Source organism: Drosophila grimshawi, unplaced genomic scaffold (genome assembly GCF_018153295.1).
Source record: "Drosophila grimshawi isolate 15287-2541.00 unplaced genomic scaffold, ASM1815329v1 contig_1377, whole genome shotgun sequence".
In the NCBI taxonomy this organism is placed as follows: Eukaryota; Metazoa; Arthropoda; class Insecta; order Diptera; family Drosophilidae; genus Drosophila; species Drosophila grimshawi.
This window is the reverse complement of record NW_025062900.1, coordinates 20,573,323-20,590,622: the sequence shown is the minus strand read 5'-3', so window position 1 is coordinate 20,590,622 and position 17,300 is coordinate 20,573,323. Positions and strand designations below refer to the sequence as shown.

The 17,300-nt window shown below is 35.1% G+C and overlaps 2 protein-coding genes and 1 long non-coding RNA gene across 4 annotated transcripts; 1 reads left to right on the top strand and 2 right to left on the bottom strand.

Moving 5' to 3' along the window:
• Positions 1-976: 976 nt before the first annotated feature.
• LOC6566718 (sodium channel protein Nach) lies at positions 977-3,285 on the bottom strand. Its single transcript, XM_043214425.1, is given in 11 exon segments — positions 977-1,157; positions 1,221-1,299; positions 1,301-1,336; positions 1,401-1,504; positions 1,571-1,633; positions 1,702-1,856; positions 1,919-2,037; positions 2,099-2,549; positions 2,875-2,922; positions 2,984-3,133; positions 3,194-3,285. Coding segments are annotated over 11 exon segments (1,413 nt in total). The 3' UTR covers positions 977-1,041.
• Positions 3,286-4,808: 1,523 nt separating this feature from the next.
• On the bottom strand, positions 4,809-17,297 carry LOC6566717 (thrombospondin type-1 domain-containing protein 4-like). 2 transcript variants are annotated; one of them, XM_032739209.2, is made up of 10 exons: positions 17,257-17,297; positions 17,127-17,196; positions 16,538-17,067; positions 12,593-12,774; positions 11,896-12,059; positions 7,814-8,015; positions 6,928-7,109; positions 5,823-6,830; positions 5,443-5,593; positions 4,809-5,381 (listed from the first exon to the last, which is right to left on the bottom strand). In XM_032739209.2, the coding sequence occupies exons 1-10, from the start codon at positions 17,280-17,282 to the stop codon at positions 5,233-5,235; spliced, it is 2,664 nt and encodes an 887-aa protein (XP_032595100.2). In that variant the 5' UTR covers positions 17,283-17,297; the 3' UTR covers positions 4,809-5,232. The 2 variants fall into 2 exon arrangements, with proteins under 2 accessions (XP_032595100.2, XP_032595099.1); XM_032739208.2 differs by lacking the exons at positions 11,896-12,059; positions 12,593-12,774; positions 16,538-17,067; positions 17,127-17,196; positions 17,257-17,297 and adding an exon at positions 8,179-8,383.
• On the top strand, positions 12,020-13,188 carry LOC116805678. The gene is made up of 3 exons (XR_004365331.1): positions 12,020-12,079; positions 12,605-12,794; positions 13,049-13,188. It is a non-coding gene; the product is annotated as an uncharacterized LOC116805678 (long non-coding RNA).
• Positions 17,298-17,300: the final 3 nt, after the last annotated feature.

The following is a 17,300-nucleotide window of genomic DNA, read 5'->3' as shown; positions in this document are numbered from 1 at the left end:
GAAAGAGAGAGAGAGAGAGAGCTGAATTTCCGATGTCGTGCACAGGTTTCACATTCTCAAAGACGATGGTGGAATCTTTTATATTACACTCCCCCATTTGCAGAAATACATGTAAGTTATTTGTTATTACTTTGAATTGCGAAGCGAGCGCAAATTTTTGACGTCACGGGATACTTGCGGATTTGAATAGAATAAGGAAACTTCACAAAGCAATACTCATGAGCTGTTTTTTTTTTTTTTTTTCGTGCTATCTGAGAATTGGTGGCTCGAGCTCTGACGCGTGTCTATGTATACGCGTGTCTATGTATACAGATATGTATGCACATATGAATGTATCATTATGTCTTATGCATGAGCATATGCAAGTCAGTGTCGGGATTCGACTAATCAGAACTGCTTTTTCTTTCTCAGCTTTCTCTTTTGAATTGGCTACATATGAAAAAATTGATCGAGTAGTTTTACATCTTCTTGTATATCTTTTATGTTTTGTAAAAAACAAGATGAATCGGGGACTTAATATTGATTCGCATGAAATTAGATTAAGAACAAACCTGTTCTTTTTCAGTTTAATGGTTTGTAAACTCAATTACCTCAATTGATAGCGATGGCAACGAATCTTTTTTTACAATGCGTTAACTGCATTTATACCTGTGGCCAAGAAATTATATCATGTTGGTTGGATAAGTTGATTTAATCAAAATTTTCTTTTATTTTTGTATTTTTTTAAACTAATATTAGAAAAAGCAATTCAAATTAATTTTTTTTTATATCAAATGTGTTTTTTTTTTTGATAATTTGGGAATTCATCACCACTTTAAAATTCTGCCGCTAAAAACTAATATTTTGTACTATTTCTTTTTAACCTCTAGATACCCGATTAGCAATAAAAAAAAGTATTTCTGTTTTTACCCACCCCAAATAGAATAAAATGCTGACTTTTGTAAATCTGTTTTTAATTTATTTTGTCATACTTGCGATAATTTGTAAAGGTACATACATATATGTTATGCTTATGTCATTAATGGAACGAAATGTATGATTTTAAATTTTATATCCAAGCAAGTGCCAAAGTAAACGCAGCGTAAAAAAGTAGATGAATTCAACTAGGCCCAAGACGCTGAAACCCAGAAATAGACCCGCAGTGCCGCCAATGGCAACTATAAAAAAACAGTGTTATCAGTCATGAACATATAACCGCATCTATACTATATTAGTTTTACCCAAAAGATCCGTAAACGAAAAGATGACTTGCCGCTTGAATTGATTCCTTGGCCAAGTGTTCATGGAAAACGAACTTCCCCATACTGCCAAGCAACTGCTTAGCGCCCCGCATGGCCTACAAATAAAAAATAATGATGTCTATAATATATATAGTATATATCTACGTAATAATATAATACCAGAGCACTTTTCAGCTTGATCACAGCGTCTATACAATTCTGCTCACAGTAACAGATTGCTGGTTTCTCATCAATATCATTTTCGTAAAATTTTAGGAAATAACCTGTAAAATAAAATGATATATGCGTTATTTGCTCATTATACTTGACAATATATATATATATCTTACCGGCATGGTTGGCAAAACAAGACTTTAATATTTTGTAGGAGCATACAGGTTTTGGATTCGCAACTAAAAATATGAAAATAATGATGTACATAAGCAGCAATTAAAGCAGCATTTAAAAGTGATTAACTTACTGCGATTGGGATAAAAGTGGGGAATACATTTACAAACCCTATAGGCCAAGTTAATGCGACACTCCTGCAGGCAAGTATTTTTGGTATAAAATGGATAATGCGTCAGATTCGATTCATGATAGTATCGGCATTTTCTCTGTTTTATAGAAGTTTCGCTGTAAATTGAAAATACTTGAGACCATTGCAAATTGTTATACATCAAAATTTATGTTCTTACGTCTCGAGTTCGGCATCAGCAACAATTTCTTCGACCTCAGGCTCATAGGCAGCACCTTCGGGCGAGTATCCAAAATTATTATCCACTTTCATCACCTCAAAAGCAGAATGTATATAACTCTAAAAAAAAAGTATTATTCCATCTTTGTTTTGAAAACAAAACAATGTTTTAGATACGTACATCGATTGCAGTAACATCGAAGCCCATTAATGTGAATCCCACATCCTTGTCAAAGAATGTGGCTCTTTTAACATCCACAACTTGCTGACTTGTTAGGTGCTTATTGGATTCCGGGTACATGCCGAAGATTAAGTAACGTGAGCTATATTCCTCACCCAAGTATGAGCTGCACAGGTAACACAATCCAAACTCGGTGAGTATCTGTCTCACCTTGAGGATCACCTGGCCATCAACGCAGCGAATTCGCAGCTTCTCAATGGGTTCATAGGTGCCGTCGTACGTGAGATTGTAAATTAATTTCATATAGTCTTTGGGTTCAATATCCAATTTTTGCAGCGAATCATCAATACTATCGTATTGTGGAATATCTTTAAAATTCGTATACGTGGAATTGGCCAAATTTTCCAAAAAGTCAAAGAGCTCATCCTTAGCTTTGCCTTTAACCTTGCCACTGAAATTGAGTGAAGAAATTATTAGTTTGAAATTCGACAATGACAACATCAAAAATCGACCTATTTTATAAAATAATATTAAAATATTAATATTTTAACTATACAAATTTTATGAAAAATCTAGCAGCTTTCTACCGTTATTTAAAGAAAAATCTTTTCTGAAATTCGGGAAAGGTCAATTAAATGTTATTTTTCGACAGATATCTTTAGGAAAAATTTAATTTTTTTTTTTTAAATGTGTACCCTTGAGTCAAGAAAAGATAACGGCGAATTTACAAAATGTTGGTCGATTTTTTTTTGAGTGAACCCATTTATAACTCTTACAGGCAATATTGATCAAAAAATGTCTTATTTAGACGTTGCATAGGACAGCTAAAAGTAAGTAATAAATACAGTCAGTTATGTATAGAAATGTAGTATGCAAAATGAGTACATTGTTACGGCGGGCATCGAAGTTTTGAAGTAATAGGAGTTCCGCTCAAGACCGATGTGGGTGCTCTTCGTTTGGAAACGTTCCACCGAAGATAAACAGGAGATAATGCAGTAATATATAGATAAGACCAATAGAATTAACCACAATAATCTGAAATGTATTTCATTATTAGTCTGTCAAAAATGCACTAGACACACATTATATATATACCTCTCAAGCAAAATTAACATACTATTGACCAAGTAACGAAATCCATGAATACAACATGTATTAAAGTACAGAGATATAAAAGTAAATATCATGGTTAGACAGTTTTGGAGCTCTAAAACGAAGTGTGTTCAGCATTGCAAGTGAATAACACTTTAAAGACCTATTTCAATACTCTATATTCCACATTTTACCAATCGGGTATTTTATGCGGTCAGGCTCGTTGAATCAAAATAATGAATAGCCAACGATAATTATCTATTTAAATATGCTTATAAATATGGATTATACAAACACAAATAAAGTTTTATGTGCTTTAATATAAATCAATGTAAATATAAATCTGGATTCGTGCTAAGTGGTATTTATTAGTCGATTCATTTATCATTGTGATTTATTGCGTGACAAGTTCACGTTAAATAAATGCGATAATAAAACACAATAAATCCATTTCATATGTAATTTAATATTCAAATACGTACATTTGTGTAAATATTTAAATAATATTAGAGATTGAGCGATTACATGGGTCATTATGTAAGTAACAATATTTGCAGCTGCCGATTTATTTTGTTAATTTTTCTGTATTCCAAAAAGCCGACTTTTTCTTTGGACTCGCACAAACCTCCAAGTCGACTGCATTTGGTACCCGATTTGATATTTTCTGGACAACTTTTTGGCAACCAAAGCAAATTACCATTAAAAGCAGCAGAATACACCCGAAAATGAGTAAGGCAAGTGGCACTTTCCACCAAATATCATCTTTACCATACGGATTGTTATTAAGGGATTCCGCACCTCTTCTTATCGATTTGTAACAATCCTGCGCGCTTATTAACCCGTCCCCCGCTTGTTCTTTTGCGGGTTTATTAACACTGGTTCTTGGGAACTGCGATCGGCATTCGGCGCAAATCTGATTAAACCAATTGGCGCAAAGCTTACTTTTATCCTTATACTTGCAGACAGGCTGCATATTTAACAATTTCGGTTATCAACCGACTGAAGTAATAATCAATGAGCCTGTTTAGCTTTTGACTAGAATATACATGATAATTTAAATAAAAAGTGGCCCATTGTAAAAAAGAGTATGTTCTTTTTTTGTATGGAAATAAACAAAGCAGATAGAAAACTAATCTCGTGAAGATTCAATGAAGCTTTGCTCTGTGGCCTGTCAAATCTTGAAAACTTGTGTTTTTGGAAGAGCAGAGATAGAAGCTAGATTAAAGTGAAATAATGACAGCATAGACTAGTTTTAGTATTTTTACATTTTAGAAAGAGGAATATTCCTGTAAAGTATACTTATTTTCACTACAATGACATTAAACATTCAGCGAATACCGCTAAATAACTTTTACAGAACGAAAATATTCCCATTATGGGCTGGCTATCTCAAAGACCAGACTTTCATCCCATCGAATAAAAACGATAGAAATTCCTTATCAACGAATAAATGCCATCATATTTTCGTTCCTTTTTTAAATTATAATATATAAAATTTTAACTTTAATCTGAGCATCTAATTTGTGGAATTTATATGTCCATATAAACATTTACAAATTAATGCAAATTAACCTGATACTCAAACTAAACCCATTGTATACATAAGTAAAAAATGCAGTTCATATTATAAAGTTAAAAGAAATTTATATAATATCTTTAAGTGTGGCACTTCCATCAACTTCAGGTCAACATTTTTCGTTTGTGAGATATGTTTAGTAGACTGTTATTATTATTGTTTTTACGCTTTAATGTACTTATGTGGTAAGGTATTAATAAATGTAAATGCACTCGTATGTAAAATTGGAATCCATACTGAGAATTTGTGGCTAGGTATGTTTCTTGTAAATCTTCATGCTTATCATATATGTGTATATGTATGTATGTATATATGTATGTATATGCATATTATGTACTAATGAACATTTATGAATAGATGTTAGAATTTGCTTTATAAAGATCACTGATTTCGTTTCCGCAACAAATAAAGCTACTTTTTGTTTTCCTATCCAGAGCCCAATATGTCCAACTTGATTCGATTCGATTTAATGCAGCTGCATGCAGGATTCACAGCAATTGGTCCGATAGTATTCATAGGTGCAAAGCTTCGCCTGCACAGCCCATTTGCAGTTCGGAAATTTATCCATGCATGCGGCGCCAGCTTCATCGTTTTGCAGCAGTTCGTTATTCAGATCTGCTCGAATATACCATGCTATTAATATATATATTATAGATAGTCTAATGCCAAGGCTTACCTTCACATTTCTGGGCGTTGCAGTTACGAAAGATGGGTTCCCTCACTGCGTATCTGCATTTATTAGATTCGCGCAATGCATTCTGCTTTTCATCGTATTCCAGGCATCTCACATTGCGTCGCTGAGTGCCTCCGTCGCAGGATTTGGTGCACTATAAAAATAAATTAGCATACATAAAAGGAATATATACGTGACTAGGAGGCAAGAAAATTCCGAAAAACTGATATTCTCTATAATCCCGACATTCCCGCAAGAAATTCTCTAAAAAAAAGATCTAATTTTTTTTTAAATATAAAATTTCTTATACTAATATATTTTATAGAAGTCAGAATACAGAAACCCAATTCCTAGTGTAGTTTAAGTATAGATTTATAGCTTACCTCCGACCACTCGGAGTAATGCCAGCGAGGAGCACAATACTCATTCTCTTCGTGCGAACAATTCTCCAGTGGCTGTGGTCTCAGCTCCAACTTGCATTCGTCATCATCAGTGATGAGTTGATTCTTAATGCAGAGCACAGTGCGGCTACGGGTCAAATTGAAACAGTCTCCATTACAAGGTGACCAGGGTCCAGCGAACCACTCGCCCATTTCGCAGGCACTCTGCTCACAGGGTCGTCGATTCTCGGGAATGTCACGGGCATCGCAGCGCTCAGTTTTTGTCTTGGGTCGATCGCAGAATATGGTGCGATATTGAATGCCCGGTCCGCAGGCAGAGGAACAATACTGGTTCCACTCGGACATAAGCCAAACGGCATCGCCCACAGTCTTGGGTACCCGGTGCCGCATCAGATGTGTGCCATTGGTCGAATCGACGTGGGGATGCATGCGATAACGGGAGAAGTTGCGACGACGACTCTTGGGGCACTCGCATTGCTTCTCGCTGGGCGGCTGCTCCTCCATGCAGGCAGCCTTGTCCACATGGATCACAATGCTTGAAGCCAGCTCCTGCACACAGCTCAGTTCACGCCGGCGAACCGATTCACCGTGCTGGCAGCGGCACTCGCCCCACTCGTCGTGGCGCCAATATGCAGGACACGGCTGAGTGTTGCAGTGCAGCAGGTTCTCGTTGAGCACTGGCTTCTCCGAGTGACTGCAGCGGCGCTGCGAGTAATAGCGAACAGGATTCTCGCGGGCACAGCGTACTATGGGGGATTGGGTGCCACCGCCACAGGATTTGGTGCAGGCACTGAAACCGACCACTTTCCAGTTGAACTTCCGCCTACGTCCCGAACGTGTGCTGCTCACGTAACTGCCATCCTCCATGCCACCGCCAGATCTCAAGAAACCGTCGCTACTCTCCAGCGACAGCTCGTTCTCCTCGGAGTCCGATACGATGGGCAGCAGGTACTCGTATTTAATGCCTGGATTCAGTATATTACTATAGACCTGTGCGTGTGAGTGAGAGAGAGAGATAGAATAATGACGTCAATCGTAATATTTAATAATATAATTTCAATTCAATTATGCGATTTGTTTGCAATACCAAGAGCTCTACGGGCTCGCTAATGGGTCCAGTGCATGTGATCCATTCCGTAACACCCTCGCCCTGCTCAACTCCATCAATGCGATGATAGTCGAAAGTTGCTCCTGCCCCCTCATACGATCCGCTCTCCGACACCTCATTTTCGCCATTGAAGATGCTCTTCTGTTCGCCAGTGCGCAGGACTATGCAATTTTTGAAAAATATACAAAAATAAATCACAGTCGAAGTGGAATTTCTTTTAATTCAAATAAAAGTCGGGTGGAAATAGCACTTATAAACTAAATTCTATATCATTTTGTTTCCATAGTTTAAACAAATGCAAATTTGCTCGGTTTGATTAATACGTTTTTGAAACTTTAAGATATTAATTGTTGTCTAATTTGTTTACAGTCAATCCAAAGAATCCAAAAGAATGCCAACTGAATTCTAAATTTATCGAAGAATTAAATTGAAATAGTGCCGTTTTCGTTTAGATAATGATTCAATTACAGACACTTGACTTGAAATCAGCGAATTTTTAATTTAAATTATATTACATTTAATTAAATACTAAAATAATATATTTAATTAGGTTGCCAAGCATAACAAATAATTTTGGAAAGTGCAAAACGGTTTATTATTCATTCTTGCCTGTTTCCGGTTGCTCATGAAATTCAAAACTATTTCTAATACAATTCCGTATCGTGTTCAAATGGTTATTTCTAAATCCCAACGATATTATTTTCGATAACAATTAATTTTTTTATTTAACAAATTTCACAATCGATCATCAAATTTCGAACAAAAATCGATGCCGTTTCCATTAATTTTTTATCGGAACTGGAGCTCAGCTCAAATTGGAGCAGTTTGACTATAATTAATTAGTAATGTCAAGTTTTCAGCTTACCAAGTAGATTTGCACTGTTTTTGAGTTCGGTAATCGAGATGTTCGAGGCGCCAGCGGGTATTGATGCCACATGGACATACGCATCCTCCGGCAATGGATCGCGTGTGAAGATGCCAGTCACCGGACGACAGAGCAGTCCGCCACAGCTTACGGAACCGCTATTGGCATAGAGGCCCTTGATGGAGCCACTGGCAAGCAAGGCCTGAAATGAAATCAATGTTTATGGTATAATTGATTTAAATTGACACAAATCAAAGCATGCCTTTGTCATATTGACGGGGAAAACAGTGGTCGAGTCAAACAAATAAAGAAATGAAATGAAATGAAATCGAAACAGCTCTCGACAGATGTCTAAATTGACTCACCAGCCAAGTTAACGCCAAGTGCCAGAGCCAAGGCATTCCGCACAACTATATAGTATATATAGTACACTATTAAGTATTATATGTTTATGTATGCAAGGTGATCTCGACGATTGGCTGCTAAATGTTTTTCTGTTTATGCGTCGATTAATTGTTTGATTTATAGTCGATGTCAGCGCACTATATAAACAAGCCTATTTATATTTGTTTGAGTATGTGGGTATGTATTTCTTTTCTTCTTTTTATTGTTGTATAAATGATGGCGAAACAAAAATATGTATATTTATATATTTCAATTAAAATACAATACAAGCAATTGTGGGCGAAGGTGAAAAGCAAACAGCTTTGGATTTGTATTCACTTCCGGGACAAAAATGCCAATATCCAATCTAAAGTGCCAACATTCATATTGAAGTTGTGATAAACTTGTAACAGCAAATGGCTGATCGCTGAGTGGTGGTGCTGCTGCTGGTGTAGTTGCTGCCGGACGGCTATCATCGTGTTGCATGTCCCGAAGCGAGAGATTATTCCAATTTAATGGCATCAAAATCTACAGGCAACAACGGCAGCATTTGACGCACTTTTGCAATTTTACGATGGCCACATTTCAGTTGGCCCAGCCCAGACTCACTTGGTTGTTTATGATGCGACCAGCTCGAGATTAAAGTGCTTTTCTCTACCCTCTACCATGTGTGTAAGGGGTATATCAATTTTATTGCAATGAGCAAAAAGTAATGTGCAATATGGCATGGTTCCGTAAAATAAGTAAGAAACACAACTATTTTTTTGCAAACCCTATTCACACGAATTTAAAGCCAACGAGAATGCAATTTTCTTTTATAATTTCCAATCAATTTTCATACTGATCTCCGACAATCAGTTCGATTGCTGATTGGTCCAAAATAAGGATCGGCTGTCATTATTAAAAGTTCATATTTAATTGGACCTTTAAATGTATTTGAACAGCGATTTGAACCATTTGGCAAGACTGACAATTCAGTCACAATTCCAAATTTTATAAAGAATACTTTTAATTAGACATAGTTTACATATAAGCAGAGAGAAGATCACCTAAAATGCTTAACTTCTTTATTACTTCCAGATTTATTATATCCTTTATCTTATTTTGATTAATTTTAAATTTAAATTCAATTATTCACTTTTAAATTTATATCATGTCATTTATATCTTAAACTTTAAATTGTAATTTTTGAAAATCTTATTTCAAAATCTTCAACTCTTCAATAAATAAATATACTGTCTAGAGAGAATCATTTTTATTTTCCATTCTCATCTGTGATTCTGACAGCAAAAAAGCCAATAAAATACGACAAAAAGTTTTATTTTTATTTCTTTCGCATGCTAAATAAAACCAATTTCTACGCTGAGAAGTTTGGAATAGTTTCGCAGTCGTAGACGTGATAACACCCTGTAACTATCCTTTTGTAGCATACTTTAGAGCGTGTGTGAAATGAAAAAATATAAAAACCATGTAGTATCCTCCAGCACGTCAACTAAACGATTCTTATTTGCAAATGGATTTGTAAACACCTTTGAATATCTTGTCGACGACGAATAGATGACCTTACTTTCAATCTTGCACTTGTTTATATAATATAAATAATAATATTTGTATTATATATTAATATTAATAATAACTATTTTTGAAATATTAAATGCTATTCAGTGCATATTCAATAAAAATAATACTCCTTGCTCTTAGCCTTTGTCTGGTTTCAGAAGGTCAATAAAGGCTGCAAATGCAAACTGGAATATTGGAATTGGAAGTACAACCAGATGCACCAGAGATATACACAAGTGTAAAATTAAAATAGCTTTAACAAAGAAGAGCCACAAACATTCCATTACAAAGAATACAAAGGCCGATTTTAGTTTAGTCATTGAAAGAATTCAAATTAAATCATCAATTAAAAAATGCTCATTTGGATGTGAAAAACAAAGAATGACGTAGTTTTGGATTTTAATAAAATACACAATAGGCCTAATTTTGTAGGAGGCGGCAAATGGAACTAATTAAAGTCTTTGTACAATTTAAGTAATGTACTAAATTACGTAATTGTATATTATACATATAGTATGTCTATATTCATTTGTAGGCATAATGTCTTCAAGTGTAATTCTCAAGTGTTTTGGATAAATTGCCAAAAAAAAAAGCAGCAATTAAAATTCCAAAAATTGTAGAATATATTTTAAGGACAAATTACAATGCCACTTTAGTTATGAACTTCAGTAATAAAGTTTTTTGGAGAAGAAATCCCACATATATATTGAATATGTAAAAATCACTCAATGACACTAATTAAAATGACAAGATAAATGCATTAAATCGAGCATTTGGTTTTTTATTGCTCAGTGATGAGCATGTAATACTCAAAACTGTCAGACTTAATTTATTTAAATCGGATTTCGATTAACTCAAAATACAATTTAACTGGTTTGATGTCTTAATATAATTATTATGCTGCGGCGGCGAGCGCGATTCTCAGAGACACGGATACGCATGTGTTGCGTGCTTCGATTCGCGTTGCTTACTAAAATATTCGGCAAAGCGATTCATTTATTTCTAAAGAGTTTTTTTCATACCTCGGAGTGTGCACATACACACAAACACACACATGCACAAGCAATTGGTCGGGCTGGCGCTCTTGTTGTTATTCCGATGCTTTCAAGAGCATTGATAGTTTAGTCACACACACACACACACACATACACACACACATACACACACACATAGAGTTGACTTCGTGTACTAAAAAATGATGTGACTATTCCAAGAAATGTATGGAAAATAGCAAAATCATAAAGAAGAGCAGCTATTTGTATTAATTGAGTTTGTGTGCGCTGTAACCGATCACAATGAATAACTAATCACGATCTTGTAGTCATTTGCATTTACAAACGCGTAAACAAAACAAGTAAAATGCTCCAGACGAAAGAACTCGACTACGAGATACACTGAACTTAATTGTCAAATACTAACACTAGTTTCAATTATATTGTCAAATTTATCTTCCAAAACCCAAACTGAACGGCTTCCGAGAAACGCGAGAAACCTGCAAACTTTTTGCATATATCAATTCGGGGCGTTGCAGAATACATATCCATAAATACGCCAGCTTTAATTATCATGCTGTTCTCACACAAATTTATGCATGCAGAAAATGATTTCTAGATGAGAACACTCTTCGGGCCATGATATGGTTGGTTCTTATCCGATCTTAATCAAATTTTTACATTTGATCAATAATAAATCAACTTATATAATAACTTAATTGTAAAACTTTAACATACAAATTCGAGCTTGGTACTGCTTTCATAATCGATATATATATATATCGATATTCGCAAAAAAGTTATCGATACAATGAAATAAGCTGGATCTGCGCGTAGCATTGCAAATTAGAAGACTTCAGTTTCTATAGTCTCTGAGATCCGTTTGGTCATACGACCTTGCTTTTGACCTTGATCAGAAGAATAAACATATACTTTATGGAATTGCAGATGCTTCCTTCTGACTGTTACATACTTTTGCACAAATCCAATATACCCACTTAAGCTATTTTTAATTGTCCTAGGGTATATGATAACTAATGGAACAAGTATCGAAATGTGGCTACTTGTTAATTAATGGTACTACTACTGTTCGAGTTGATAGCGAACTTAATCTCCGCAACTACTTGTAATAGTATTAACATTCACCTTGCAAATGCCATCGACACACATTGCGCGGCTCGCATAAGTCGACTTGGAGCGATAATATTCTGCTGGACGTTGGCAAGGTGTTCCATCAATAACGGTATCGTTCAGTGTAGCAAAGTATTTCATGCCCAACGGCTTACAGTTCAGCTCGCATTCGGCATCGTCTGATAAAGAAATATCGATTGTAAGTTAATTCTGATTAAAATAGACAATGCTTATACATATGTACACTTAGAAAAAAAATCGCTCTGAAATTTTGAAAATTTACATACTTTTGGAGCCAACAGGTGGTAACACTTCCTGTTATTTAGAAATTATATTTTACTATGCCTTTATAAAAGCCATAGTTTTGACTGAAAAATTGAAATGCAAACCAATATTTTAGGAAGAAATACCTTCTAGGAAAAAAGCTAATGTACAAATTCTGTGTAAGATAAATAAAAAACAACAACCAGGAAATTAGATTTGTATGTAAATTTTAGAAAAATCTATTCTTATTCTATTCCTAAAAATATAAACTTTCTAATTTAAAAAAAAAAATTGTTTTTATATTTGTAAATTATTTAAAAAAAAACAATAACTTTCTAGTTTTCAGCAAGGGTTTAGCTTATGGGCGATTTTCTAAATATCAATTTGACTTTTTTTCCGAGTGTATATATGTAAATATGAATGTTGGTTATATATGGTTCATACATACCTTTTATGTAAGGCTCCCAGTTATATTGATGACCCTGGAAATCAACTTTATTGTATGCAGCACATTGATATGCACGAATATCGAATGATTCCGTTGGACATGGAAGGTCATTGCATATCTGATAGCGCTTGGAGAGGCCGACACAAGTATCACTCGTATATACTCTACCTGATGTAGAATTTCTGCAAAATCCAAATCAAAGGTTAGCACAACATCAAAGATAAATGCAACTTAAGACTTTTATCAGATCATTTCGACTTTTTATTATTCAAGAGTCTTGAAAGTCTGAAAACCATAATATATTTAACATTTGATTGCTTCCTCAAATATATATACATACATACATATATATAAATAATTTTAGTATATGTATAGTCAACATATATTTCAATATGTTTTTGTTATTATACATTCGAGACTGCTCACTATATTAATATATTTTGCATATTTTTTCAGAGAATTGGATAAACCCACAACATCTTTCTGGGCATAAATAACTGTAAAACGAAATTTATTTTGTATATCTTTTAACTTTATTTCTTTTTTTTTAAATTATTTTAGACAAATGCTGATGATAAATCATAGTTTAAACTTCACTTAAGATATCAACAATGAATTCGAGAGATGATAACAGAGTTTTAATCTTAGTTCAGTTCTGCGAATTTCATTTTCAAGAATTCGATCAATTGCGGGTTGGGAGGATTTCTGATCTCGTAGAGCGTCTTCTGTTTATCATCGGCATCGACTGTATCGGCGAGGGCACCAGTGGCCTGGACCTTCAGGGCTTTGATTTCGGTGGCATATTGGGTCTGAGGATCAGCCAAGAGTTTCTCGAAGAATGTGATGGCTTCTTGCAGATCGTGGTTGATCTTAGGCACAGCGTCATTCTTGAGGAATTGGACAAACTCAGGCCTGAAGCTCTTTTCCAGGTTGGCCAATCCGTTCCTCTTCGCCTCAACATCGGTGAGTTTCTCAAGTGCTTCGAGTTGGCCAACAATTTTCACAATATCATCCTTAAGTTCGGGACCCACTTTGAGAGATTTATAGAATTTGATGGCATCGTGAATATCCTCGATGAGTTCGTCATCGAGCAAATGGGATTGGACAAAAGCACCGAATTCTTGCGAAAACTGCTTCGTAACACCATCGATCAATGCCTTCTTCTCATCGTAGTTCTCAGTCTTCAGTGCGGACTCGTAGATGGTGATCAGCTTCTTTAACTCCTCCTTGTGGGAGCCATCGTCGTTGGCCAGGAACTTCTCGTATTCCTGCAGTTGGCCGCGAATGTGAATGTTCAGTCCCTCGGAAGGATCCTCCGACAGGACGCACACAACTGCCAGCGACAGAAGGCAAATTTGAAATACGAATCTGGACATTTTGTGGAGTGAAACCAATATGTGCAGAGCAACTTGAACGAACGCGCTGATTGCCGGAAACTCACGCTTTTTAAAAGTCAGCTCTCGTATTTATACCTCAATCAGTTCTCAGTGGTGGGGTTTTTTTTATATTCATTTTAGTCGGTCATCAAAACAAGCGTACAAAGTCTGGCATTGTTCAGAATGGAGCCTTGTGTTTGTTGCTTTTCTCGCGCTGCTGCGATTTCTTTTTAACTCAAAACAAGTCCAAAAAGTAGTGTGGGACAAGTAAGACAAGTAAGCGTAATGTACACAACATTACATGGCTTTAAAATACCCTGTAAACAGTATATACATACATATATATATGGCTATTATTGTATGGCAAAAGTATCTATATAAATCTTCAGTACCCACAAATTTATTTGAATTTCATACTTGCCCAATATTCGTTAAATATCATTTTGATTAACAGTAGACATAGATCTAGTTTATATCTAAAAGTACAAAATACCCGTTGAAATGTTTGGCTATAGGAACTTCTAAAAAACATATTCAGAAAATATGTATATGGGTTCGCTTAAATATTCAGTTATTCCCCGATTAGGGGCAATGAAGCAGAGCGAGATCTGATTACTTAATTTCTTTTTGAACTAACGGCAAAAATATACAATTTCTTCTTTATATACAGGTATACAGGTTTTCCGCATTAAGATATTTCTTCGGATTTTACGAGGCAAACCTTCGCACACAAAGTGGATTAGTTAAATCAATAATTATCTATTTAAGAGTTGTGGATAAATAAAAACACAAAATTGATTATTTATGTACGTTGGATGGAAAAATACAAAATGAATACGTTGGCTCAGTGAACAATCACAAAATACCCTTTAACTTGACAGCGGGACCAATGGTGTTATTTTTTTTGTATTTAAAACAATTGCCATATTTAGCGAAAGCAAATAAAATTGATTAGCATCAAAATCTTAAAATTAGTAAAATATATAGAGAAATTTGACTAGAGAAAAGAGTAATATATCTATCGACTATGTGTGATTATCATTTACTTTTAAGTCATATTCGACTAATACAAACATATATCTTAAATGTTGACAAAATAATTAGCATACATTACTTTACAGGTAAAGTGACTCAAAAACATCAAACTCAAGGTAAAAACCAGTTTAAAATTGCCTACGATGACTAAATATGAACAGTTTTCAACTACCTGTAGCAATAAACGAGTCAACAATCCAAACCCGCAGCATGGAACTACCCTTTATACTTACAGGCATAAATACGTGGCCTATTGCAATACAAAAAAAAAAAAACATTTCAGTTCATCATTCTGTAGTTAAGAACGTCACGCAGATCATGATAAAAACAATCAAAGTCGCGTGACCTGCCTCTAAAATGCCATACTCAAGCAGTCGATTTACCATATGATTTATGTGTATCATTAATATTGACGTCATTATATTAGAATTGCAAATTGACAAAACAATTATTCACGTTGCACCGATCACAACTTACTCTGATGAATACAAAATGCTCTCATATAAATACAAAATGAACCAATTAATTACAATTTTCGGTGACTCAGGAGTGCAAATATATTTTTTATTGATTCTTAGAATCTAGAGATTGTACAAAACAACACCTTTGAAGAATATTGTTCATGTATATGTTCTCCTCAGAACCTTGAGAATTGGCCTTAACTGGTATCCGAGTCTCCAGTAGGCTTCCTCTTATTTATTTTTCGATGCACATTAACCGTAGAACATTACTCAGTTTTATTTTACAACATCATTTAATTATTGGAGACTTCCTCTTTTATTTTAGGTCATCTTAACTTTTCTGTACCTAGTATAACCTCCTGGGAAACTTTGGCCACTTTCTATTTGCCTTCACGCACAACTGATTGCACTTTGCACAAATTGGTTTGTGTCATTTGTTAATCTCGTTATTTATCTCTATCTCCCTCTCAATCTAACGGGTCATTGTTTTTGTACATTACTAAGCTAATAACTTTTAACAATTTTTGGTACGATTGGGGATTTTTTTCCGGGTTTTCCCAATCCTTGCCATAATTATTGGAGCATTTTATATTTGAATACCATCAAATGTTTAATATTTTATGTATGTAACAGGGAAAAGGCAGCATGACTTCATAAAGTATATATATTGTTGATCAGCATCAAGAACCGAGTCGTTACAACCATGTCCGCCTGTACGAAGTCTATAAGGCTAGAGACTTCAAGTTTGGATTTCTTGAATACCACGTGCAGATCAGGTTTACAACTGCCTTCGTTTTGCTTTCGAATGCTTATCGTTTAAAGATACATATCGTTTAAGCATAGCAATAAAAGATCACAATTTTAACAAACCGATAAATAATATACCTTGACATATTAATGATCAACTCCAATTTGTGCAAACATTTAAAAGAAACAAATTTGGCAATAAAAGTAGAATATATTTAACAACTGTGTTCATTGACGAGCTCAGTCGACTACCGCATTCTTACTTCAGCATGCACTCTTTTAGGCTTTTATATATACTTATTATATATAGCATAGTAGTTACTTACCGATCAATGCACTTGCGTGTCTGATGCATTATGCCGCCTCCGCAGCTGCGTGAACAGTCACTCCAGGGATTCCAATTGGCCCATCTGGGAAAGGGTCGCACCTTCGGCTTGGGCCTCTTAGTTGTCGTAGAAGTTGTACTCGAAGTAGTAGAAGTTGTAGTTGTAGTAGTTGAGGAGACTTCTGGCAAAGTTGTCCGCATCGTTGCCAACTCTGGTTTCAGGGATTTCGTCTCGATAATTGATTCAGCCGTCGTCAACGCATCTGGTATCTTTGATGACATGGTATGATTGATTTGTTGTGCCGTCGTTTCTGTGATAATTGTGGGCTTCAATCCAGCATTAATATTACTATTAGCAAAGCTCGTCTCGTTTTCCGCATATGCCTCATTGATGTTTGCATTTTGGTTCGTTGTTGTTGCTGGCTTATTTCTGCGCCATAAATTTGCCGGCTCGAAAGATGATTTCCATTTGGGGTACTTCACTTTATCCGATTTCAGTTTGTTGTGTCGATTCAGCCATTCTTGATGTTTCTACAAAATAAAAAATAGATCTATTGAACTCGCAATATAAAATATATAGTGGAACTTACCCTGATGCGTTCTAAGGTTGATGTGTCCGCTACGATTAATTGTATTAAAGCTGCCACAATCAGGCAAATTCTGCAAAAATATATAATCTTTATACATGTACATTTTTAAGTTCCTGAATCCAGTACTTACTTGAATAAATAAATATAATTTGCCATTGTATTGCATTTACTAAA